Source organism: Ovis canadensis, chromosome 13 (assembly GCF_042477335.2).
Source record: "Ovis canadensis isolate MfBH-ARS-UI-01 breed Bighorn chromosome 13, ARS-UI_OviCan_v2, whole genome shotgun sequence".
NCBI classification, from domain to species: domain Eukaryota; kingdom Metazoa; phylum Chordata; class Mammalia; order Artiodactyla; family Bovidae; genus Ovis; species Ovis canadensis.
Genome location: NC_091257.1, coordinates 40,432,603 through 40,457,991, shown reverse-complemented (window position 1 = coordinate 40,457,991; position 25,389 = coordinate 40,432,603). Strand labels below are relative to the sequence as shown.

The window sequence follows — 25,389 nt, the reverse complement described above, 5'->3', positions numbered from 1 at the left end:
CTAGATTTGACGTGAAAAGGTGTGAAAAGAGGAAGTCATTCAGTTCAGTTCTGGACAAGTTGAGTCTCTAATGCCTATAAAGCCTATGGGTCAGGATGCGCAAAAGGCAGTTTGAAATTCCTGTTTGGAATTCAGGAGGGTGGCTGGATAGATTGGAAGTCATCAGCAAACAGAAATATCTGATGCTTATCAGTGGGCTTCCTTGGTAGCTCAGTTGGTAAAAAAAAAATCTGCCTGCAATGCAGGAGATCCTGGTTGGATTCCTGGGTCGGGAAGATCCACTGGAGAAGGTATAGGCTACCCACTCCAGTATTCTTGGGCTTCCCTTGTGGCTCAGCTGGTAAAGAATCCACCCGCAATGCGGGAGACCTGGGTTCGATCCCTGGGTTGGGAAGATCCCCTAGAGAAGGGAAAGGCTACCCATTCCAGTATCTGGCTTGGAAAATTCCATGGACTGTATAGTCCATGGCATCACAAAGAGTCAGACACGACTGAGTGACTTTCACTTCGCAGTGGATGGGGATACCTGGCGAACAAGGTGGGGAAATAAAACTGTTGTTAAGGGTAGAAACCTGAAAATCCCTGGATGTAAGAGACTTAGTGGGAGAAGCCAGATAAGGAGACTAAGAATGAGTAAGACAGTAGGAGAGAGCAGATAGGGTGGTCGGTGCCTAAGGAACAGAGTTTTATGGAGGTGAGGGGGCAAAAGCAGGGGCTTCCCTCGTGGCTCAGATAGTAAAGAATCTGCCTGCAATGTGGGAGACCCAGGTTCGATCCCTGGGTCAGGAAGATTCCCTGAAGAAGGAGCTGGCAACCCATTCCAATATCCTTGCCTGGAGAATCCCATGGACAGAGGAGCCTGGCAGACTACAGTCCAAGGGATCACAAAGCACTGGACATGACTGAGCGCACACGCATGTTCCGGGGGCGGGGGGGTGTTAAGATTGACCAGGAGGGTCACATGCTGCAGAAAGAACAGGTAGCATCAAGATGGCAAAGCCAGTTATGAAGCCAGCAGTAGAGAGAGTCTTTTAAACAACTATGCCATCAGTAGAATGGTCAAATACAGTAAGTACTATTATTTAGTAATAGATACTCTTAATAAGGGATGAGGCCAATCATTGTGACTAGTTGGAAAGGTAGATTTTAAAGTCTAAAAAGCAAATGGTGGAACAGTGAATAGCCCATCTATCAGTGTTAAAAGAAGCCCTCTTAAAAACAAGGTAATTTGGTGAAAGATAAAGGAAGGCAGTGTGAGGGTTCACCGAGGTTGGAAATAAGGTATTGTGGAGATATTCCCTGCATGCGTGTCATTCTCTCCAGTAGAGCTTGGGATAATTAGATTCACATCAAGTTGGCTATGGGCAGGCACAAATTCAGAGTGAATTCAAGGTGAGCTAATGGCATCAAGGGTCAGGAGGATAAAGAAAGCTCAGGAGGAACGGTATACTGGAAAAGTAGAGAGCCTCTCTAGAAGGGATTGCAAAAAGCCAAAGGGAAATTTCAGTACCTGTGGGAAAAGGGATAGGTAATAACATTGGGGTGGCCAAAAGGTTTGTTCAGAGCTGGGGCTGCTGTGGCGGATGTGCTGTGGTCAAGGTGGAGGGAAGGCAGAGTCATTTGAGCTAAGGTGGGTGATGTTGCCTCAGGATGGAGTAGCTAGAATGATCATCGGGGTGTGTACTGGAGTATCCAGAAATGAGGTGGTGAAGAAACTCTGAGTTGGTAGAAACTTGGTGATGAAGATGGCAAGGGGCCTAGATGACTTAAGCCTAAAATGAGTACAGTTTGTGCAAGAGAAGGGAAAATGAAGAGATGGAAACTGGCTCTTGGGTGCAGATGGCTTTCAGTTGAATTGGGGAGATGGGACATTAGATTGTTAACAGTACATGGGATGGCCAAAGCAGAGATGTGGCCCTGGGTTCAGATACTCTGCTTAGAATAGCTGGTCACCAGTGTTCCCCCACTGTCCCTCACCCCACTCCTCCACTGGTGTATCTTTGTTACTTCTCAGGGAGAGAAAAGATCTTTACCTGTCTGCCCGTTCGGCATCAGGTTTATAGATATGTTTTACTTTTACAGAACCATTATCAGAAGAACCATAGTTAGTACCTACACATGTGAGTTTGGTAGGAAAATAAGGAGAAGAGGAAAATCTAAAATAATTGTGCTTCTGTCATCTCCCTCCCCATCCATCCATGGAAACGTGGCGGGAATCAGAAAATCCATCGGAATCACAGCTTTCCTAGGGGTGATGAGTTTCTCCTTCAGGGTGTAGAACCTTCCATGGAAGAGGAAGGCATGCAGGACGCAAGGTGTCATTTGGCCTGTGTGGGTCCCCCTTCGTTCTCCTGGTGGCAGATCTCCAGGGCCCTTCTTTTCAGACTCTGTTTGGACTCAGTTTCTCAACATGTGGCTCTGAGGCGTTCGTTGCAGTGCGCCTTCCTCCCTGGTTCTGGGCCTGGACTAGCGACCCCAGCTGGGCCAACTCCTGTTCGTGTCTGGGGTTCCCGGAAGCAGAGACTCCCTTCCTCTCCTGCGGCGGATGTGTCGATGTGAACCTGAAATTGGCGGTCGCGGTGGTCACTGCCTGAAGGAGCGAGTGGGGCCCGTGGTCTGGGGCTTACTTAGCAGCAGAGAGGAGCCTAGCCTTTTGTATGTGTTTCCAAACTGTTTTTATCCCCAGGGCAGCCAACTTGAAAAATAAAGCAGGAGATATTCTAAGCAAAAAATTAAGATTTAATGACTTAGAAAGAAGGTCTTGAGTATATCTTCAAATGGGGAACAGAGGGTCCGAGGGAGTTCAGAGGCTTGGATGTGATGTAAAATGGCTTGGTGAATGTGTTTGTCACTTCCCCAGCTTGGCTGTATTTTGGGTCTTTGAACAGAGAAAGCATTGTTCCGAAAAAACTTAGAGCGTATTATCTGTGATACTGAAACTACTTAAAGACTTCTTGTTTTGATTTTTCAAAAAGCAGATGAATAACATAATTATCTGCAGTTCCCAACAGCCTCCGTTCCCTCAGGTCTGGGACACATTTACAGTGCAATTTTTCATGCACTGTTAAGGATAAACCAGCGGTTCCCTCATCTCTTTGTCTTTTATCTCGACAGTGAAAATGTACTATTTCAGACTCATTTGGAAACAGACTGGTTTGGCTTATAGAATAGTGTTTAGAGAAACACGTTTCTTCTACTTTTAAATTTACAGCTTTAACTCAGGCCATAAGACTTTAGCAAAGAGGTTTGAGGTACTTTTTAAAGTTAATTAAAACATAATTTTAAAGTAAACTATAGATGTTTCAGTATGTCTTATTGGTTAGCATTTATTGCAGGGCCATGTGGGAGACCCGGGTTCAATCCCTGGGTTGGGAAGATCTCCTGGAGAAGGAAATGGCAACCCACTCCAGTATTCTTGCCTGGAAAATCCCATGGATGGTGGAACCTGGTAGGCTACTGTCCATGGGGTCGCAAAGAGTCGGACACGACTGAGCGACTTCAGCGACAGTGTAGACCAGATACTGATGTAAGAGTTATATATCCATGATCTATCTTATTTAATCCTCAAGCTAGCCATGTGAGGTAGGCATTGACTGTTTTATAGAGGAAAACCCCAACCCAGAGAGGTTAACGCCTGAGGTCCCATAGCTAGTAAATGCACCCCCAAGTGTGTTAGGCTTCTGATCCATGCTCTTTACTGTTACTCCATGCTGCCTTTGAGCTACAGATTTCCAGTACAGTTTTTGTCTGTAGGTTTGATTGTTGTTTTTTATTTGGCTGCACCGGGTCTTAGTTGCATCATGTGGGATCTAGTCCCCTAACTAGGGATCGAACCTGTGCTCCCTGCATTGGGAGCACGGAGTCTTAACCACCAGACCACTAGGAAAGTCTCTATAGGTTTGTTTTATTTGTCATTTTATCATTCTTTTCTTTTTGGGAGGCATCATTTATTAAGCGTTTATCATAAATGGAAATGTACTAGGAATCTAAGTACATTATCTATTCTTTTTATCCTCAAAACAACCCTGTCTTTGAGTTTTTATTTAAAGGAGGGGGAAATGAGTCTCAGATAGAATTTTCCTCACATCCATCGTAAGGTCAGAGCTGTGCCCAGAACATGAACTAGAGAGTGGTCTCAGATTCAGCTGGGCAGGGGCTCCCGCAGGATTTCACGGTGGGAGGAATAACCCCCAGTTCGTGCTGCCCCACTATAAGGGCTCCAGGAGGTGGTGTGTGTGTTCTGGCAGGGGAGCCAGAAGGTGTCGTGTCCCTGGGTGATCTTCCTGGGGCCGGGTGCTGCTCAGGCATCTCTTCTGGTCTCTATCATGGCCTGCCAGTGAGTCTTCTGGAAGCTCCTTGTGTTCAGCTGGTGGTTCCAGGCACTGACCAGCGGTGTTGAAAGTGAACAGCTGGCCCTAGGAGGTCTCAGGGTGGAAACCAGCGTTGCTTTGTAAACAGATTAAATTGTGCCCCAAGCCGATTTGCTGGTCAAGGCAGAGCCGGTGTGACGCTCTGAAAATACACAGATGACACATTGACCACCCGTCTGCCCTTGGTCAGGTAGGAATTTCCAGAGCCATGAACAGTGGTGCTCTTTATCATGAGAAGATAGACTGAGGGTTGGGTAGCACGTGGGTGGAGACTGTCATTTATTCACTCAGCAGTTTTGAGCACCTGCAATATTCCAGGTCAGTGTTCTGAACGCTGGAATTTCGACAATGCATGAGACAGACAAAGTCTCTACCAGAAGGAACTAACATTCCAGTGCGAGGAGATAAAACACACAAGCACACGTACACATGTCTCACCTGGTGGAAATACATGCTGTGAAGGCTGAGTAAGAGAGGTACAAAGATGCATGGCAAGGAAGGGGTGTGTTTTTACATAGGTGTCCAGAAGGCCTCGCTGTGGAGGTGATGTTTGAGTGGAGCCTTGAAGGAAGTAAAGGGTAAGCCATGTGGGCTTCCAGGGGATGAGCGTTGTAGGCAAAAGAAAAGCAAGTGTAAAGCTCTTGGGGCAGAAGATCCTTGGGACATTCACGCATCAGGAAGGAGAATGGTGGCTGAAGCAGGACAGGGGTAGACAGCTCCAGGGATGAGTCAGAGGCCCCGCCCCCGCAGGCCATGGTGGCAACTCCAGTCCTACTCTTAGTGAAATGGGAAGCCCTTGAAAAAATCTGAGCAGAAGCCTGCAACGATGTACATGAGGTACATTTTTCAAAGGAGGACTCCAGCTGCCACGTGGGGGTGGAGGATGGGCGAGGAGCTGGCACAGTGGAAGCAGGGAGGCGAAATTGGTAGCCATGGCAATGGTCCTGGAAGAAATAGTGGTGGCAGGGACTGGAAGTGGGGCAGTGGAGATGCTGAGAGGTGTGTGTGCGTGCTAAGTCACTTCAGTCGTGTCCGACTCTTTGCAACCCCATGGACTGTAGCCCACCAGGCTCCTCTGTCCATGGGATTCTCCAGGCAAGAATACTGGAGTGGGTTGCCATGCCCTCCTCCAAGGGATCTTCGCGACCCAGGGGTCCAACCCGTCTTTTATGTCTCCTGCGTTGGCAGGCAGATTCTTTACTTCTAGTGTCACCTGGGAAGCCTGCTGAGAGGTGGTCCTGGTTAGATTCTGAAGGAGCTGATGATAGGATTCGCTGCCGGCTTGCAAGAGGGGGATGATAGAAAGGGGTCAGTTACAACTCTGCGGCTTTAACCTCAGCAGCTGAGAAGAGTTGCCCTTCACTGAGAGGGAAGGGATTCATCTGCGATGGGTTTGATCTGGCCAGCATTCCAGAGCCTGGAACCAGGATGGGAGTCGGTGGAGTCTGGACCCTTTGTGGCCCTTCCAAAACCTGGGCGTGAGAGAACTGGTTTTGAGTTCCGGGTGAGGAGGCAGGGGAAAAGCAGGGGGATATCCCAGCGTTCGATGAAGTACAGATGGGTTTTAAAACAATAGAAAACAGATGAGATGAGGGAGCCAGAGGCAGGAAGAGACAGGAGTCTTCTCAAGGAGCAGAGAGCTCTGAGGGATACAAGGAGTTTGGGCGACAAGATCACACAGAGGTGGGAACAGCCGGCAATTACTGGGGCCTGTCCTGAGTTTCTGCGGATGATGTGGAGTTTGGGATACGGGTGGGGGAGTGGATTAGACAGGGAGAGGGTGTAGGTGAGAGACAACAGATGAACAGAACACAGAACTGGAGGATCCTGATTTGACCAATCTGAGAACAAGACAAGGAATGGGGAATTGGACTGGGAAATTAGGATAGGTCTGCATTAGGAGAGACCTTGAAAGCGTACAGCTGCATGGAGAAATCTGATGGAGGTGTGTGGGAGTAAGCAGAAAATTGGAAACTGCAGTTCAGCTACGGTTTAGCTTGAGTGCCTTTCTGGATGATCTGAAAGTAAAGGGAACATGGTCTTCACTGGCATTTTCTCTCCCGCCTCTTTATTATCTTAACCATCAGACTTGCACATCCAGTCCTAAGCAAGAGGGAGGCTTGCTAGCAGTCTGTCCACTATCTGAATACAACAGTTTTCTGGAGCAATCGGTTCCCAATAGGACTGACTGATGTTCCCACCACAGCACATCCTTTTGAAGTCTTTACGAAAATGACCCAACCACTCAGAAGTTTGGGTGCGCAATAACCCCAGGAGACATGTACTTTTAGTAGGTAACCTTTCCTAGGCAGGTGAGGTGATTGCAATGCATAGACTTGTTAGTATATATAATAATGTATTATAATAATGTGGAGTGATGCTGTCTGTGTCAGTGGCCAGACCTCAGAGACAGTGTGGGTTCAGTTCCAGACCACCAAATTAAAGCAAATATCTCAATAATGCAAGTCACAGATTATTACTATTTCGGTTTTCCAGTACATATAAAAGTTAGGTTTACCGTATACTGTGGTCAATTAAGTGTGCAATACCATTGTGTCTTAAAAAAAAATGTACATACCTTAATTTAAAAATGCTTTATTGCTAAAAGTGCTAAGCATCCTCTGACAATGCAAGGTTGCCATAAACCTTCAATTTGCAAAAAAAAAAATTAATACTATCTGCAAAGCCCAGTAAAATGAGGTATGCCTGTAATTACAAAAATAATGTTGCTTATATTCATGATAATATTTACAGTGTAAATATGCATTGTATCTTCCTGTTTGTGCACTCTTACAGTGCTGTCAGGTTAGCTGTAGGTCGGGATTTTCTCTTGTGATGCCAGAAGTCAGGAATGGCGTTCCCTGTTCACTTCAGTAGGTCCTTCATCAGGAAACAAACTAGCTTGTTCCACCTGGCTTCTCCTTGGTTGGCGGAAGACAGTTTAACGCCACATGGATCGTCAGACCTATTCTCTTGTTTTCAGTGGTCTTCGTTTTTACAAAGCGTGCTCTTGTTTGTTTATGTTTTTTAAAATAAATTTCCAATGAAAAATATTGTAACCAAAATCAATTGGTTTGCAGATTATGGATGACTGGCCAGGGTATGATCTGAGCTTATTCACGTACCCACAGCACTACTATGGAGACTTGGAATACGTGCTCATCCCTCATGGCATCATTGTGGACAGGTGAGCGCTCTTGGCTGAGTCCGTTTTCTCTAGTCCTCTCTTGTGTGAATCAGACAATATGCTCAGGGACCCTATTGGGAATCTCTTCTATACAGTGGTGGATAGAATGTTTATAGGACAGAAAAATTGGAGTAAAGTAAATCTGTGATTTCCTTGGATATTTGTTCAGGGGAAAGAGTAAGAAGGCTGTACATGCGAAAAATAGTAATGACTATAGATAGTAAGATAGGAACGGCTGTACATACAAAAGATAGATAGCCTCAAAATAACCATGTCCTATACAGACTGATAAAAAGGAGGGCCAGGAAAGCATTTGTCTCACATTTTTCACAGACTCTCACCAGGGAGAGTTAAGAGGTGATCTTTACCTTCATTTGCCTTCACAGGCCATACGCCGGAAACCCTGGCTTTTCCTGCAATTTGCATTTATCTCGAATAAGTCCCGTCTCACAGGTTGGCCAGTCTGTGAACAGTGATGTTTTCAGCAGTAATGTGTTGGAAATAAAAACATGTCCAGCTTAAAAACAGCAGCACGGAACTGTTTCTCCACTCCTGTTACTCGTTCTTTTGAACCCCTTGACACAGGTGTCCTCTGGCTCCTTCCTAGCTACTTGACTCTCCTCTTCTAAGGCCCTAAGTCACCCTCATTTGTTTCTTGGTTTTCAGAGAAAAGGAAGTAATAGGAAGTTAGTCACTCAGTTGTGTCTGACTCTTTGTGACCCTATGGACTGTAGCCACCTGCCAGGCTCCTCTGTCCATGGAATTCTCCAGGTGAGAATGCTGGAATGGGTAAGAGCCTCTTCCAATTCAGCCTACCACAGGCGTTAGCACTTGTAGGTCTTATCCCTTCCACAAAGCTGCCTTAATGCCCCGACTCCTGCCTTTCCGTGGACTTTTGATTTCTAGCACAAGATCAAACACGTAAGCCTTCACATTTATATGAAAAGCAAGCTTCCTGTATTTGACACTCAGAAATCAGGGTGGGAGAAGCTCTGAGAAACAAGGGCAAGCTGAGACTTGGGGCTCCCACTCTCCCCTTTTCCTTAAGCCTTTGTACTTCTGCCTCTATTTTCTTAACCTGTGACTTTCTTCTGAGTTAAAATTTAACTTATGAAATAGATCCTCAGCCAAAGGAAAGTTTGAAAAGCACTGACTGGTCACTATTCCCAGGATGTTATCTCACCATCAATGCCTGTCTGTAAGCAAAAGGAAATGTCATTCTTTCACTCAAATTCTAAGATTTCCCATTGCTTAAGATCTGCATATTGTGTGTTCTCTCAAACTATAAAATACTATTAAAATAAGATCTAGTTTGGGATTTCCCACAGCCTCAGGTGGCCCTCCACGGAGTGCAAGTTTTGATCCTTAGAGGGAAAAAAGGTTCTGAGAAGAAATAAATGTGAAAATTTTGGCATCTCCCAACTTGTCAAACCTCCCAGTTGGCAATTCATATTAAAGATGCAGATTCCTGAGTCATTTCATTAGAGAACATCCGATACTTGCTACTATTCTGTTTTACTAGATTGGGAGACAGATTTCTAAGCCCAGTGATACTCACTGTGTGGCACCAAGGAAAACAGCTGTTGAATGAATTTTTCCTTTTCCAAACGTAGACAAATATGAATGCAAAACTCCTGTTATTGATACGGTAGGGGAAAAGTGGTCTCCGCTATTGAATAGAATATTCATCCATTTTTTTATGCACATGCTTGGAAAGAAATTTCTCCCAAATTAATTTGATTCAGTGGCTGCATTAACTCAATATTTTGTTTAGTCCAACCTCAGCCATTATGATGAATGCATTACACATAAAATATGGTGGAAGGTTAGAAAACAATAAAAATACCTAATTTTGAAAAAGGGGTAAATTTTATAAAATATATTCAGCTTCCTAAGAATCAGTCTACTGAATTTCTCCTACCAGAAAAAAAAAAGGATACAGATTCTTGCAAAGGAAAGGGGAGGGATGGGGAAGAAATATGCTTGACTTTGATAGTTAAGCCAACTTCTCTTGTGCAGTGGGCATCTTTGTACTCAATTCACTTCTTAATAGTTCTCAGAAGTGCTTTGTCTTCACATGAGTTTGGGAACCCCCTGGTTTAAACAAATTCTGGCTTTTCTCATCTGAAAGTTAATTTATGACTTAAGTTAATTGCATCCTGATCTAGTACAGGATTGAATCCTGGCAAAGTTACCAGTTGCCTCTACAGGAGGCTTTATGTCAAGAAATTCTGATTCAGAGGTCTGGGGTGGGGCCTCAAGAATGCCCGTCCCCACCTTTAAAATGAATTTATTGAGATATAATTTACATACAACAAAACTCACCCATTGTAGGTAAATGACTCAGTGATTTTTAGTACATTCTTATGGCTAGGCAACAATTACCAGCACCGGTTTACAATATTTTGTTGTCAATCAAAAGTTTGTTGTCAATCTCTGCTCCTACTCACACTATCAGGCAATCACTAATCTAATTTCTTCCTCTATAAACTTGTGTTTTCTGAGCTTTAAATATAAATTAAATCAAAATCTGATTATCAATTCATCGATTGATGGACACTTAGATTTCTTGTTTTGGGCTACTGCGAATAATGCTTCCAGGAACATTTGCATGTAAGTCTTTGTGTGGACACGTCTTTTCCTTTCTCTTGGATGGGCTTTTGGAGAGGAATTCTAAGTTTTATGGTAAGTGTAAGAAACTGCCAATCACTTTCCAGATGGCTAACACCATTTTTCATTCCCACCAGCAACGTTTGAAGGTTCCAGTTTCTCCACGTTGTTGTTGTTGTTGTTTCAATTGCTCAGTCGTGTCCGACTCTTTGCAACCCCATGGAGTGTAGCCCACCAGCCTCCTCTGTCCATGGAATTCTCCAGGCAAGAATACTGGAGTGGGTTGCCATGCTCTTCTCCCTAGTTTCTCCACATACTTGCCAACATTTCATATTGTTTGTCCTTTTAACTCTAGCCATTCTAGGCCTTCCCAGGCTCAGTGATAAAGAATCTGCCTGCCAATGCAGGAGACAGAAGTTTGATTCCTGAATTGAAAAGATCTCCTGGAGAAGGAAATGGCAACCCACTCCAGTATTCTTGCCTGGGAAATCCCATGGACAGAGGAGCCTGGCGGGCTACAGTCCATGGGGTTGCCAAAGAGTTGGACATGACCTAGTGGCTAAGACAACAAAACAAAAACATGGATATATAAAAGAGTTTCATTGTGATTTCAAATTTTCCTAATGATTAGTGTACTTTCTAGCTGTTCATACATCTTCTTTGGAGAGGTGCCTATTTAAGTTTTTTTGCAATTTTGCAGTTGGGTTGTTTGTCTTCTAAATGAGTTATAAGAGTTCTTTATGTATTCTGGACACAGCCCTTTATCAGACATATGCTTTGCAAATATTTCCCACTAGTATATGGCTTGTCTTTTCATTATTGATATACTTTAAGGAGAACGTTGGGTGAAGTATTCTGTAAATGTCAACCAGGGCCAGCTGTTATATGGTACTGTTCCTTTATATCCTTACTGGTTTTCTGCCTTGTTGGATCTGTCATGTACTAAGAGAGGGATATTGAAGTTTCCAACTACATTAGTGGATTCATCTACTTCTAGTTCTGTCAGCTTTTTGACAGTCTGTTGCTAGGTGCAGACACATGAAGGACTGTTAGGTTTTCCTGGAGAACTGACCTCTTTTTATTACAGTAATGTGACTCTTTATTCCTGACAATTTCCTTGCTCTGAAGTCTGCTTTGTCTGAAATTGATGTAGCTTTTCCAGGTTTCTGTTGATATGTTTGCATGGTGCATCTTTCTCCATCTGTTTAATCTGGGTCTTTTATCTGGATCTTTGTGTTTAAGATGAATTTCTTGTGGACAACATACCTTCGGGTATTTTTTGATCCACTCTGACAGTCTCTGCCTTTAATTGATGTTTTTAGACCATGTGTGCATGCTGTGCATGCTAAGTCACTTCAGTTGTGTCTGACTCTTTGTGACCTATGGACTATAGCCAGCCAGGCTCCTCTGTCCATGGGGATTCTCCAGGCAAGAATACTGGAGTGGGTTGCCATGCCCTCCTCTAGGAGAGCTTCCTGACACAGGTGTCAAACCTGTATCTCTTGTATCTCCTGCATTGGCAGGCAGGTTCTTTACCACTAGCACCACTCGGGAAGCCTGTTTTTAGACCATTCACGTTTAAAGTCATGATTGATATTCTTGGTTTAATCCCTACCGTATTTGTAACTATTTATGACTCACTGCTCTTGTTGTTTGTTTCCTTTTTTGTCCGCCAGCCTGTGAAGACTGTCTCCCCAGCGGTGCATAGCTATTGATGATGTGCAATCTATTTTTCTTGTTTTTCCTTTTAAGTTTTGCTCACTGGGGTTCACGCCTGTGTCTGAATAGCCTAGTCTTCGGCCTAATATTAATTAGAGATTGTTCTCAAACCCCTAGAGATAGTGAGGCTTCCACCCTCTGCTGATGAAGGTGTGTGGAGGCCTGGCGAACACATTCATATTGCCAGGCTTTTTTTTTCTTTTTTAATTAATTTTTATTGGAGTATAGTTGCTTTGCAGTGTTGTATTAGTTTCTACTGTAGAATAAAGTGAATCAGCTGTGTGTGTGTGTGTGTGTGTGTATGTGTATGTGTATGTGCGTATCCCTTCTCTTTTGGATTTCCTTCCCATTTAGGTCACACAGAGCACTGAGTAGAGTTCCCTGAGTTATATAGTAGGTTCTCACTAGTTATCTATTTTATGCATAGTATCAACAGTGTATATATGTCAACCCCAGTCTCCCAATTCTTTCCAGCCTTTTCCAAGTCTTCCCTGAATTTTTACTTTTCACAAAGCTTTCTTGTGTGTCTTCTGCACAGGCTTACAGGCTCTACCATCCAGGGATGTGTGGGAGGCTTGGGCCCACACTAGTCTCTGCTGTGCATACGCATAGCTTCCTTAGCTTCTGGTCAGCTTGGGATATGTGAAGAGTTTGTTATGGTCCCCTCCCATGAATGTAACCTCTCGGAACTCCCTATCAAATCCATGTCTGGTCTGCCAGTTAGCTGCTCGAACAGGACTGCAACTTCAAGATAGTGGGGCCCCTGGCCCTCCCTGTTCACTTGCTACCACGATGGCCATGTTAGCTGGCTATGCTCCTTACCAGGTGAGCAGTGCCCCCCCTCCACCCCAGTTGAACTACCTGGTGAAACATTAGAGCTGATTGGGGGCCAGGGAGAATGGGAGCATTCTCAGACAAGGATGCCACAGACCTGCTCTTTTTCTACCTGGTGTTCAGTAGTTTCATGAATAAATGGTCCCAGTTTGGGGCACGCCTTTGGTGGGTCTCCAGAGGGCTGAAAGTGTTGGTTTTGACAGTTTCATTCAGCTTTCTACTTGCTTTTTGTGAAGAGGATGTGTTGACCTCCTCACTCCATCATACCAGAAACAAATGTCCCTTTTTATAGAGTATTTGGCATGCTGACGTTAATGCTTCCCTGATCATATTTTAGAGAAGCCATGGTTGTCATATCATGTGTGTGTGTGTGTGTGTGTGTGTGTATGCACGTGTGTGCATGCATGGTAAGTCACTTCAGTCGTGTCTGACTCTGTGAGACCCCATGGACTGTAGCCCACCAGGCTCCTCTGTCCAGGGGATTCTCCAGGCAAGAATACTGGAGTGGGTTGCCATGCCTTCCTCCAAGGGATCTTTCTGACCCAGGGATTGAACCTGCATCTCTTATGTCCCCTGCATTGGCAGATTCTTTATCACTGTGCTACCTGGGAAGCCCATGTGGATGTATATACACCCATATAAAAGCATATAAAAATATATTGTATAAAGTATATATTATATATAGAACATATATGATATAATATTTTATTTTTTCATATCATTCAGTTCATCTGTTTTATTTCTTTAAGACCTGGCTGGCCGGGCAACCCACTCCAGTACTCTCGCCTGGAAAATCCCATGGATGGAGGAGCCTGGTAGGCTGCAGTCCATGGGGTCACCAAGAGTCGAGTACGACTGACCAACTTCACTTTCACTTTAGACTTTCATACATTGGAGAAGGAAATGGCAACCCACTCCAGTATTCTTGCCTGGAGAATCCCAGGGACGGGGGAGCCTCGTGGGCTGCCGTCTATGGGGTTGCACAGAGTCAGACACAACTGAAGCGACTTGGCAGCAGCAGCAGCAGCTCTGGGTCTTAGTTGTAGCACACAGAATCTTTAGTTGCTGTATGCAAACTTGTTCTGTGAGTGGGATCTAGTTCCCTGGCCAGGGATCAAAACTGGGCCGCTACAAAAGAGTGTGGAGTCTCAGGCAGTCGACCACCACGGAAGTCCCAGTTCATTTGTTTTAAATCTAATTCAGTTTGAAGTGGCAGTGGGAATTTTTTAAAAAAAATATGCGCCTTAGAACATGCCTGCATTCAAGATTTTAGTGTTGTATGCATATATGGACCATGGACGTACAGATCTGAAACAATGAGAGAAAATACAGTGACACTTCCAGATTAGGTGTTGGGTGCCAGCCAAGGTTGAAGAACTTCAGGAGACACCATTCAGACTGTGATCCGTGGAAATGGTGTCCATTGAGATTGTCTGGGGCACCTTTCACATAGGTAACATGCTATCTTCAGTAAATAAAAGACAAATATTATTCTTTTGATAGTTACTACGGACTTGACTTTTCCTCTAGTCTTGTCGAACATGGTCAGGTGGGTGAGTCATTCTCCATTTCCTCTTTCTTTGCTTTAAAGTGAGTATAATATCACCACATACCATCATAGCCTTGTTAAAGCTAACAACCAGGCTCTGTAGTGATCAAATAATTGCCTTCATGATCTTTGACATCATGTTTTACACCTTAATCATTTTTTTTGTGACACAGAGGAGAAAAAATGTACCACTGATGATATGGTTATCAGAAATATGTTTTGAACACTCTCTCTTTGTCCGACGTTAACAAAGCTTCTTTATCTGGAGGCTTTGGTCTCCCAAGACCTTTTCCACTTTTCTCCTGCATAATCAAATCTGTAGAGTACATCTTACAGTTTTTTTTTTTTTTTTGAAAGGAACAAATATGCTCAGAAATTAAATGTCTTTTAATCCCTTCTTTCAGAATTGAACGGCTGGCTAAGGATATTATGAAAGACATAGGATACTGTGACATTATGGTCCTGTGTGTACTCAAAGGAGGCTACAAGTTCTGTGCAGATCTGGTAGAACACCTGAAGAACATCAGTCGAAACTCTGATAGATGTGTCTCTATGAAGGTTGATTTCATCCGACTAAAAAGTTACAGGGTAAGTTATGATTTACTCCATTTTCATTATATGATGTTTAGAATGAACAGTGTTATAAAAGCAAAGAACTAATAATGTGATGAAAATGAAGGATGTATTTTATTTTAATTTGCAAGATACTACAACCTGTCATTCTAATAATGTTCTTGGTGGGGCAGGGAGACCCTCCTATCTATTGCTCATACAGGGAAAGAAACTTCAGGCATGATTCATGCTTTCTTTTATGGCTATAAAGTTGAGTGGTTATTTCCTGGCACCTAGTCTCACGAATAAATGTGAGGAGAAAGAGTATTAAGGAAGACCAGTGAATACAGATATATTTCTGCTCTGGATATCGCTCTTGGCCCTGGAGATCTGTATGAGGGCGTCCCCCCAGCGTTAGTACTTGAGTGACTGTAGTCAGGGCCCAGATATGAAGAACTAAAACCTGTAGGGACAATGAGAAGAGCAGTGAGACAGAAGACCAGGGAATCTCCAACAGAAGGCTCCTACAAGTCTGTGCTGGGTTTTCATGGCCACTCAGCTGTGTCCGACTCTTGGTGACTCGATGACTGTAGTCTGCCAAGCCCCTCTGTCCTTGGGATTTCCCAGGCAAGAATACTGGAGTGGGTTGCCATTCCCTTCTCCAGGGAATATTAGCGACCCAAGGATCGAACCCAGGTGTCCTGCATTGCAGGAAGATTCTTTACCATCTGAGCCACCAGGGAAGCCCAAATCAGTAGCTTTGAAGTGTGTTTTCATTGCTTTGGGACAAAATAACCACAAACTTAGTGGCTTAAACCAACACATGTTTATCATCCTACAGTTTCTCTAGGTCAGAAGTTCTCTGCTCAGAATCTTTCCAGACCGAAAACAAGGTGTTAGGTGGGGCTTTGATCACTTCTAGGATTTGGGGTCCTTCTCCAAGATCACTGATCATTAGCAGATTTCAACCCCTGATTCCCTGCTGACTCTAGACTGGATTCACTGTCAGCTCTGAGAGGCTGCCCTGGGGTCCCTGCCTCGTGGACAACAGCATAGGCTGTTCATTGCAGGGCAGGAGAACTGCTCCCTCCAGTGGGGCCCTGCTCCTTTCTAAAGGACTCCCCTGATTAGGTCAGGTCTACCCAGGATAAACTCTTTCTGATGAACTCAAAGTCAGTTGACTAATCACCTAATCATGAGAGTAAATTCCCATCATATTTACAAGTCTCGCCCACAGGTAAGTGGAGGAAATTATACACAAAGGGTGTGTGTATGGGGACAGGGATGGGAGGGCATCTTAAAATTCTGCCTACGCTACCATTCTCTTTCTTTGACTCAGTTGCTTCAGCTTTCAAGCATCTAGTAAATTTTTCATTTCTTAAAATACTCTGTATTTTCCTGATGACCTCTCAGGTCAGGATAAAATTGTGATTTGGTTTTGTTTTGGGGTGTGTGTGTGTGTTTGTGTGTGTGTGGTGTGTGTGGCCATCTTAACTCTAATTTGTTCATTTCATCTCTTGAAAATCTTTTCTGTCTCTCATCCTAGTTTAAGTAGCTGTGCTTCCTTTTTACAAGATTTTTTTCCCCCGCTTACTTGACTCTGATCCTTATTGTAAAATCTTCTAAAATCTTAAAAAAAATTAAAGTCAGGTTTATTTGAGCCTAATTTACATGCAATAGAATTTGCCTCTGTCACTTTGGTGTTCTATGAGTTTTAACAAATGCATAGGCATGTAAATCACCAGAGTCAAGACACAGAACAGCCCTTATCACAAAAATTGTCCTTGTGTCCCTTGGTAGTTAATCCTTTCCCCAACCCCCAAGCTCTGGCATCCGCTGATACAGTTTCTTTCCCTGGAGTTCTGCTCTTTTTAGAATGTCATATAATGTAATCAGATACTATGTGGCCTTAGTAAATCTGTAAAGCTTAGCATCTTTCATTTGAAATTCATCAAAGTTGTTATATGTCCCAATAATGCATTTCTTATTGTCAAGTAGGATTTCATTGTATGGATATGCCAGTTTTAAAATCATTCATCAGCTGAAGGATATTTGGTTTGTTTCCTTTCTGGGGTGATTATGAATAAAGCTACTAAGGGGGGGTGGCAGAAGATGAGATGGTTAGATGGCATCCCTGACTCAATGGACATGAGTTTGAGCAAACTCTGGGAGACGGTGAAGGACAGGGGAGCCTGGCATCCTGCAGTCTACGGGGATCACAAAGAGCCAGACATAGCTTAGCAGCAGCACAACAAAATATTCACATGCAGGTTTTTGTATGTACTTATGTCTTTGTTTCTCTTGAGCAAATTTGTCTTGAGGTTGCTAGGTTATATGGGGAGTATTTATAAGAAATTACCAAACTATTTTCTAAAATGATTGAATAATTTTGCTCCCCCACCAGGACTATATGAGAGTTCCAGTTGCTCTACACTTTTGGCAACACTTGGTATTGTCAATATTTCTTTATTTTTTCCTTTTTTTGTTTTACCCATTCAGATAACCAATAGTATCTCGCTGTGGTTTTAATTTGCATTTCCCCAGTGAATAATGATGTTGAGCATCCTTTTATTTGCTTTTTTGTTGTTTATACAGTTTCTTTGATGAAATGTTTATTCAAATATCTTGCTCATTTAAAAAACTGTGTTGTTTCTTATTATTGAATTTTAAGTTTCTTATATATTTTTGTTACCAATCCTTTATTAATATGTTTTTGAATGTATTTTCCTTTCAGTGGGTTGTTATTTTTGTTTTCATTAGAGTGCTTTTTTTCCCCAAAGGGTATAATTTAAACATTTTTATAAACTCTTCTGTATCATTTTTTCTTTTGTAGATCATAATTTTTGTGTCTGTAAGCAATCTTTGCTTAAATCTTTGTGTATATGAGTAATCTTTGCTTAATTCAAGGTCATGAAGATTTAGCGTCTGTTTTCTTTGAGAACTTTCCTAGTTTTAGATTTCTAGGTGTATCTAGGTGTATAATTCATGTTGTGCATGCGAGCTTAGTCACTTTAGTCGTGTCCGACTCTCTGCGACCCCATGGACCATGGCCAGCCAGGCTCCTCTGTCCATGGGATTCTCCAGGCAAGAATACTGGAGTGGGTTGCCATTAATTTATTAAAGTGGTACAGATCAATATTTCTTTTTTTTTCTTTTTGCAAGTGAATGTCCAATTTTTCCAAGATCATTTGATGAAAAAACTATTCTTTTCCATCAAATTGCCTCTGATCGTTTATTGAAAATCAGTTCACTGTATATTCGTGGGTCTATTTCTGAGCACTCTATTCAGTTCAGCTCATCTCTATGCTTATTCTTTGGTCAGTATCACACTGTTTTGATTATTATGTCTGCACAGAAGTCTGGAAGTCAGAGAGTATGTGTCCTTCAACTTTGTTCTTTTTCATAGCTGTTTATGAAAGTTTATCTTTCTATGTAAGTTTAAAAATCATGTTGTTGATGTCTACAGAATAACCTGTAATTGATGTCCTGTACAGGAGTGTTGGAGTTACATGTTCCTTCCGGGATGCATGCACAGAGAATGGTGTTAGGGTGATCTGAGAGTGGGGGGTTTGGTCCTATGATGTCAAAAGGTCATCCATCAGGTCTTGCCACTAGACTAGTTTAAGGGTTGGGGATCTTGACTGGTTTGACTTGGATAAGACTAACTCTCTGCCCCTGAAAGAACAGCTGTACTGTAGCAATCCATGTGTCAGATGTGTTATCTGTAGGGGCTGCTGAAAGGAGTCTAGTGATATATTGTCTAAGCGATGTGGACCTTGGAGGGTGTGCAATTTTCAAAACAATTAAAGAGCGCTTAGTCAGGAAAGGCAGTTACAGGATGTTGTTTATGGAGCAAGTTATAGTTTAAGGGATCCAACTGATGACTGCCCTTGGTTTCACTATTTCACTATGGTAAACTTTTCCTTGAATTTCAATTTCTAATTGTCTGTTGCAGGTACATAGAAATTTTGTGTATTGAACACTTGACTTTTCAAAACTCTCATTAGTTTAAATAGCTCTTTTGTAGATGCTTTGGGGTTTTTCTATGAAGATAATGGTTTTCCTTCTTTCTTTCTAATTTGTGTATTAATTTCATTTTATTGCTTTACTGCACTGGCTAGGACTTCCTGTACAATTCTGAATAGAAATAGTGAAAGAAAATAGTCTTACCTTGTTATCGGTCATGTGATATTAACTGTTACATCCTCAAATTTTTGTTATATTGTTTTCATTTTCATTCAACTCAAACTATTTTCAAATTTCCTTTGTGACTTCCTCTTTCATTCATGGATTATTTCTTGCTGTTTAATTTCCAAATATTTGGGGATTTTCCAGAGATAGCTCTGCATGATTTCTAGTTTAATTCTGTTGCAGAAAGAGTACTTTGTATGACTTCACTTCTTTTACATTTTTTAAGTCTTGTTTTATGGTCCAGAATACGGTCAATCTTGCTGAAACTAATAGCATTATGATCCATGTCAGATTAAACAGTGTTACTGCTTTTCACCATCCATTTCTCTAAACATCCTCTATTTTATCAGTGTTTTAACCTAGAGGCACCCGTTCTAACACTTCTTATAATGTATCCTGTTTGTTTGTTGCTAGTTCTGAACAAACATTTGTATGTATATAGCTCCAGGAATATTGTGATCATTTTTGCTGCATCTAAACAGATATTTTTGGACTTCCCTGCTAGTCCAGTGGTTAAGACTTCTCGATTATAATGTAGAGGGTGCAGGTTTGATCCCTTTTCAGGGAACTAAGATCCCACATGCTGTGTGGCACAGCCAAAAAAAGTTTTTTTTAAAGCAATGAACAGATATATTCAAATCAACATTATTTTTCCTGGGGATCAGGCTGTGGAGGCTCCTACCCAGGGTTATGATGAAGGTGGAAGCGAGAATAGACTTTAAATGTTTATCACCAGCATCGGTTCTTACACACACATTTTAGTGTTTGTCCCACCTTTAAATCATGAAGCAACCAAGCATAACTGTGGCATCTCTCCTCTTCCCTTCTTACAAAATGTCCTTCCTCTTGTCCATCACCAGGGTGACGCAGATCATCTGCTGATCGATCACCTCACATAAAAGCCTGCCTGCTCACTCAGAGCAAGCTTTGCCCCTGATTAAATACCCTCTCAGAAATGGATAGAAAACCATACTCATAGACCAGGCTCTCAGGCAAACAGCCCAGCTTTCTCTGCTCACAGCACGTAAGCTGTCCTCATCCCGAGATGGATTCAGTGCCTTCAGATTAGTCTTGAGCTGACCACCCCTTTACACACTTGAACTCTTTCCACAGTCCTGAGGACAGAGAGCCATTAAAAGCCCAAGCTAATAACACCACCAAGGAAGGGAAACAGGACTAACTCATTTTCCTCTGAGGGTGTCTGGTGCTCCCGCATACCTCCAAGCCGACTCATCTTGGCAGAAACAACGGCCGCTGAGGTATTCTTTTCATTCCTGCAGAAGTTCCTGGGGGGCAGTCAGGACTCTGTGGGCTGTTGCGGGTGCTGGGCTAAAGCATCGTGTAGGTTTACTCCCTCCTATGCTTCTACTCTGTGATTCTTTTATTTGTTTGAGGAAAACGTTGGAAGTTCCGTTTACTGAGAAGCTGTGTCTCCTTGTCACAGCCATTGGCATTCAGAGGTCACTCAAGGGGCCCTTTTTCTAGGAGGGGACCCAGTTGTTTTACGCCCTCCACTTAGGTTTACTAAGGGATCTTCCTAGGGTATGGATGGGTCAGACGTCTCAAGGCAATTTGACTTGTCTTTGTGTTGTATTACACTTCCCATGAGACATGAAATGAATTTGCTGAACGATACCCATCTAGACGAAGATTACTTAGAAATTAGCCTTAGGCTAATTTATTGGAGAGCATGGCCCACAGACTCCTGGATTTTAAATGAAGTGAGAGGCGCTGGCAGCCTAGATTCCTTAACGTTTCAAGGTTTCCTTCCTCCTTCCCTTCTTTCGTTTTCCCTTCTGTCCCTCTGTTCAGTAGTTCTCACTTAGCTCTTGCTAGATTAATTAATTTAATCTCATTTAATCCTGACTGCAGCTCTGCCAAATATCTCTCAGCTTTTTTTTTTTTTTAAACTGGTGAAGAAAAAGAGGCTCAGAAAGTTTAATTAACTCATTCATATAAGGTCACACAGCCAGTAAATAGTAGAGAAAGCACCAGAGGCCAGACCATCTATCTCAAGCTTGTGCCCTTTGCAACATATCACATTTTCCACAAAATTTTACTGTTTCATGAGGTAATGATATGTTTGCTAACATTTATTAAAGGAGTTGGTTGTATTTTTCTTCTAAAAATATATATAAGACAAACATTAAGTTCATATATACAGTTATTATTATCATTATGCAATAATTTGCCTTTAGGAAATGGTGACATTACTTGAGAAAACCCAGAAGTTGCATGAGAGAGAGAACTTAGAGCATGTATTACATTCCATGTGCCCACAGGAGGCTATACTTTGTAGTTTGTCTTAAAAGATCAACAAAACTTGTGAGAGCATTCGGTGTTTATTTTATTTAGCAAAGAATCTAATTTCAATTATTTCTCAAAAGAATTTATTTATTTGAGGGGCCTGATTTTTCAGCTGATCTGATAACCCAAAGATAACACTGCATTATGTGAGCACTTATTCGTGTTACACCATTACATTACACATTAAAAAAATATTTTCTTTTTCTCAAAGTAATACATTCAAATAGTTAACAACCCAAATAATAAATTTAATTGTGGCAGTTTTATGGAATAAGCATCTTGAAAATTCTCTTGCTATAAACATCTAATAATACTAGGTGAATATAATAATAAATTTTTAGTCACTTATTTACTGATTGTGGCACAAGGGATCTTAGTTCTTAGACAGAGGGTTGAACCCACAGCCCCCTGCAGTGAAACCGTGGAGTCTTAACCAGTGGATTGCTAGGGAAGTCTCTAAAAAGCCTTTTAAATGCTTATTGGAGTTCATAGAAGGTAGGGGATATCCAAGGCAGAAATGAAGAGTCTGAGAATCTAAGCATGAATGTGCACCGGGGGCTTCTAGGAGTGCGGGTTGGGAGTTGTCTTAGTAATCTGACTTTAACCCCCATGCAGAGACAGGTGGCAAAGCCTTGGACTTGTATCAGATGAGACATTAGATGAGACCCTCATGCAAAGCCATTACCTTCAAAAATATATGCCCTTGCTAAAAAAAAAAAAATCCATCCTCTAGTAATGGGAGACACTAAGAAGCTAGCTTGTCATTCTTGGCCTGCCCTAGAGGGGACAGTAAATATCCTGTGAGAACTTTTAAACATGAATCTGTACCACGTGTGAGTCTGAGGTTTTCATTTACTTTACCTGTATCATCTGGGAAACTCCAGCCAGAAAACTTAATACTAAAATTGGTCTCAGACCACAAAATCCACAAGACACCTGGTAGAAGCAAGTGGAAAACCTCTGTGGAGGAAATACCTTAACTTCAGCCAGATTCCTACAGATATACCTCACTTAACCTGAGCTCACAATCCCAAAGCACAAAAGATGCATAGAAGATCTTTCACAGGCAAGATCGGCTGGCAAAGTAAATAGCAAAAATAGGTAAGCAAGCTATGTGAAAGATAATATAAAATAATTATAGTTACTTTGACTAAAGACATAAAAGGATTTACATAAAAGATAACACAAGAAGAAAAAAATAAATGAGAACTTTTGGACAGGAAAGAACAGAATGTCTAGCAGTGAGAAAGATACCGATTGAACAGATAAGAAAGTAACTCAAATAACAGGATAAGCAGCAGATTGAAGTTCTTATGGGTATGAATTTTGAACTGGAAGACAGATCTGAAAAAATGATCCAGGAGGTAGCATGGATAGAGATGAAATATGAGAGAAGATAGGAGACATGAAAAGTTGAGTGAGAAGATACAAAAGATGTTACCGAGGAATTCCATAAGGAAAGATTAGAGAAAATTGAGGAGAGGTAATTTTTGATAAGATAATGCCTAAACTGGTTCCAAATAGGAAAAGGAGTACGTCAAGGCTGTATATTGTCACCCTGCTTATTTAACTTATCTGCAGAGTACATCATGAGAAATGCTGGACTGGAAGAAACACAAGCTGGGATCAAGATTGCCGGGAGAAATATCAATCACCTCAGATATGCAGATGACACCACCCTTATGGCAGAAAGTGAAAGGAACTAAAAAGTCTCTTGATGAAAGTGAAAGAGGAGAGGGAAAACGTTGGCTTAAAGCTCAACATTCAGAAAACGAAGATCATGGCATCCAGTCCCATCACTTCATGGGAAATAGATTGGGAAACAGTGGAAACAGTGTCACACTTTATTTTTTTTTTTTTTGGCTCCAAAATCACTGCAGATGATGACTGCAGCCGTGAAATTAAAAGATGCTTACTCCTTGGAAGAAAAGTTATGACCAACCTAGACAGCATATTCAAAAGCAGACACATTACTTTGCCAACTAAGGTCCGTCTAGTCAAGGCTATAGTTTTTCCAGTAGTCATGTGTGGATGTGAGAGTTGAACTGTGAAGAAGGCTGAGTGCTGAAGAATTGATGCTTTTGAACTGCGGTGTTGGAGAAGACTCTTGAGAGTCCCTTCTGCAAGGAGATCCAACCAGTCCATTCTGAAGGAGATCAGCCCTGGGATTTCTTTGGAAGGACTGATGCAGAAGCTGAAGCTCCAGTACTTTGGCCACCTCATGCAAAGAGTTGACTCATTGGAAAAGACTCTGATGCTGGGAGGGATTGGGGGCAGGAGGAGAAGGGGATGACAGAGGATGAGATGGCTGGATGGCATCATGGACTCGATGGACATGAGTTTGAGTGACCTCCAGGAGTTGGTGATGGACAGGGAGGCCTGGTATGCTGCGATTCATGGGCTTGCAAAGAGTCGGACACAACTGAGCGACTGAAATGAATAAACATAATGGAAATGAATTGACAGGCATGTAGGTAAATCAGCAAAGAGAGGTTCAGATAATAATTGGTGAAATAATAGTACTGACTATGACCCATTTTATGGGAAAACAATCAAGGTGGAATAAATACCAGCTCACAGTCAGTTTTAAAAGACCAGAGTAAAAGCATTCTAAGGTTTTCTATGGTTTAGGAGAAGTATAGAGAGGTTTATGACTTACAAAATTTCAGTTAGGAATACCTGTTAAAGTTTAGGTGTAACCACTGAAAGAATAAGAATATAGTATATATTATGTATACCTTCCCAGCAAATAGAAAGGATGAAATGGAATAAAGAAGTCTCCGAACTTGATTGATTCAGTAGGAGAAGGAAAATGAGTAACAGTTGGTAACATTGTTATACCCATTTTACAGAGGATGATGAGACCTGGGCTGTTAAGTAACATGCCAAAGGTGGAACAGCTTGTAATAGGACTAATATTCAAACCCAAGTTCAACTCCAGAGCCCAAGATTGTGACCACTAAATCATACTGTGAATCTAGAGATGTGTTGATGTATTGAGATGTATTAGGCTAAAAGGAGGGAAATTTCACCAAATGAATCAGCTTAATTTTTTCCTGAGGTTTATTTTGATTTACATACCTAGGTTAAGCCAACTCCTATAACTGCTGGAAGAATGGCAAAATCTATAAATAGACAATTAACTGCTTATTTTTCTGACATGTGTTATGTTTGATATTAATAAACTATGAAATGCCCTCCAGGAAAAATGAATAATGAATATTCACAGGGTTTTTTTTTGTAAATGATGGGAAATAATGATTTTTTTTTCATCTTTGCCCCCTCCGCCATGGAGATTTTCCAGAAGGTTAGAACATTCATTCCACCTGCTTCCTCTCTGGATTCAGTTAGAGCTGCTGCTCTTGGGAAGGCAGACCTAGCAGAATCTCCAAGAAACCTTGAACTCCAAGCTCCCTGCCAACTCTGGAGGCTGTAGTCTTGAATTAAAGAGAAACGGGCATCATTCAGCTGCCAGTTGAACTCCCCGCCTTAGTGTGTACTGAAGAAGCTCTTTCTGGGTAAGGGTGGGAAGCCTTTCAAAACATCTATTCTAAGGCGCTTGGGGGTAAAGAAATGGGAGGATATGAGAGAAGTCGGATGGAATATTGGTAGGTGCTAACAAGGGCCAGCTCTTTTGTATGTGGACGTATTATTTGCAAGTCTTTTCCTTTTATTCCCTCTGAAATGCTGCCTTGATTTAAAGCTGCTTCAATCTGTGTACAATCCAACGTGAGGATAAAGTGTGATTCAGGGAACTATACTCTGATTTCTTCATGTTCCACCATTTCAATAACTAACCTGTGAGCAAAGTAAAATCTTCATCGAACTTCAAGTCTTTACAAACCGAGAATTTAATTTGAGGCGTCGTAGTTGCCCTGGATCCCTTCCCTGTGCTCCTTGTACATGCCCTGCTTGTATTCATCAATAATTCCTGTGTGTTGGCAGCACCGAGAGAAAGCTTTCTGGACATAAAATAGAATGCAGAGTGGGCTGCAATGGGACTGAGACGTTTGCCATGCAGGGTATGTGGGCCCCTGGGGATGCTGGCACCTTTATTAAAGAGGCTCATT

At 42.1% G+C, this 25,389-nt stretch overlaps 1 protein-coding gene and 1 long non-coding RNA gene across 6 annotated transcripts in view; one reads left to right on the top strand and one right to left on the bottom strand.

Moving 5' to 3' along the window:
- The window catches only part of PRTFDC1 (phosphoribosyl transferase domain containing 1), a 101,401-nt gene that overhangs the window by 2,148 nt on the left and 73,864 nt on the right, over nt 1-25,389 (top strand). For all 5 annotated transcript variants that reach the window (XM_069547481.1, XM_069547482.1, XM_069547480.1 and 2 more), the window contains exons 2-3: nt 7,451-7,557; nt 14,674-14,857. In XM_069547481.1, the coding sequence (XP_069403582.1) occupies nt 7,451-7,557; nt 14,674-14,857 (291 nt within the window). The remainder of the gene's footprint in view (nt 1-7,450; nt 7,558-14,673; nt 14,858-25,389) is intronic.
- The window catches only part of LOC138417406 (uncharacterized), a 34,712-nt gene continuing 32,472 nt past the window's right edge, over nt 23,150-25,389 (bottom strand). Inside the window, exon 2 of the long non-coding RNA XR_011248109.1 lies at nt 23,150-23,749. This is a non-coding gene — a long non-coding RNA (uncharacterized lncRNA). The remainder of the gene's footprint in view (nt 23,750-25,389) is intronic.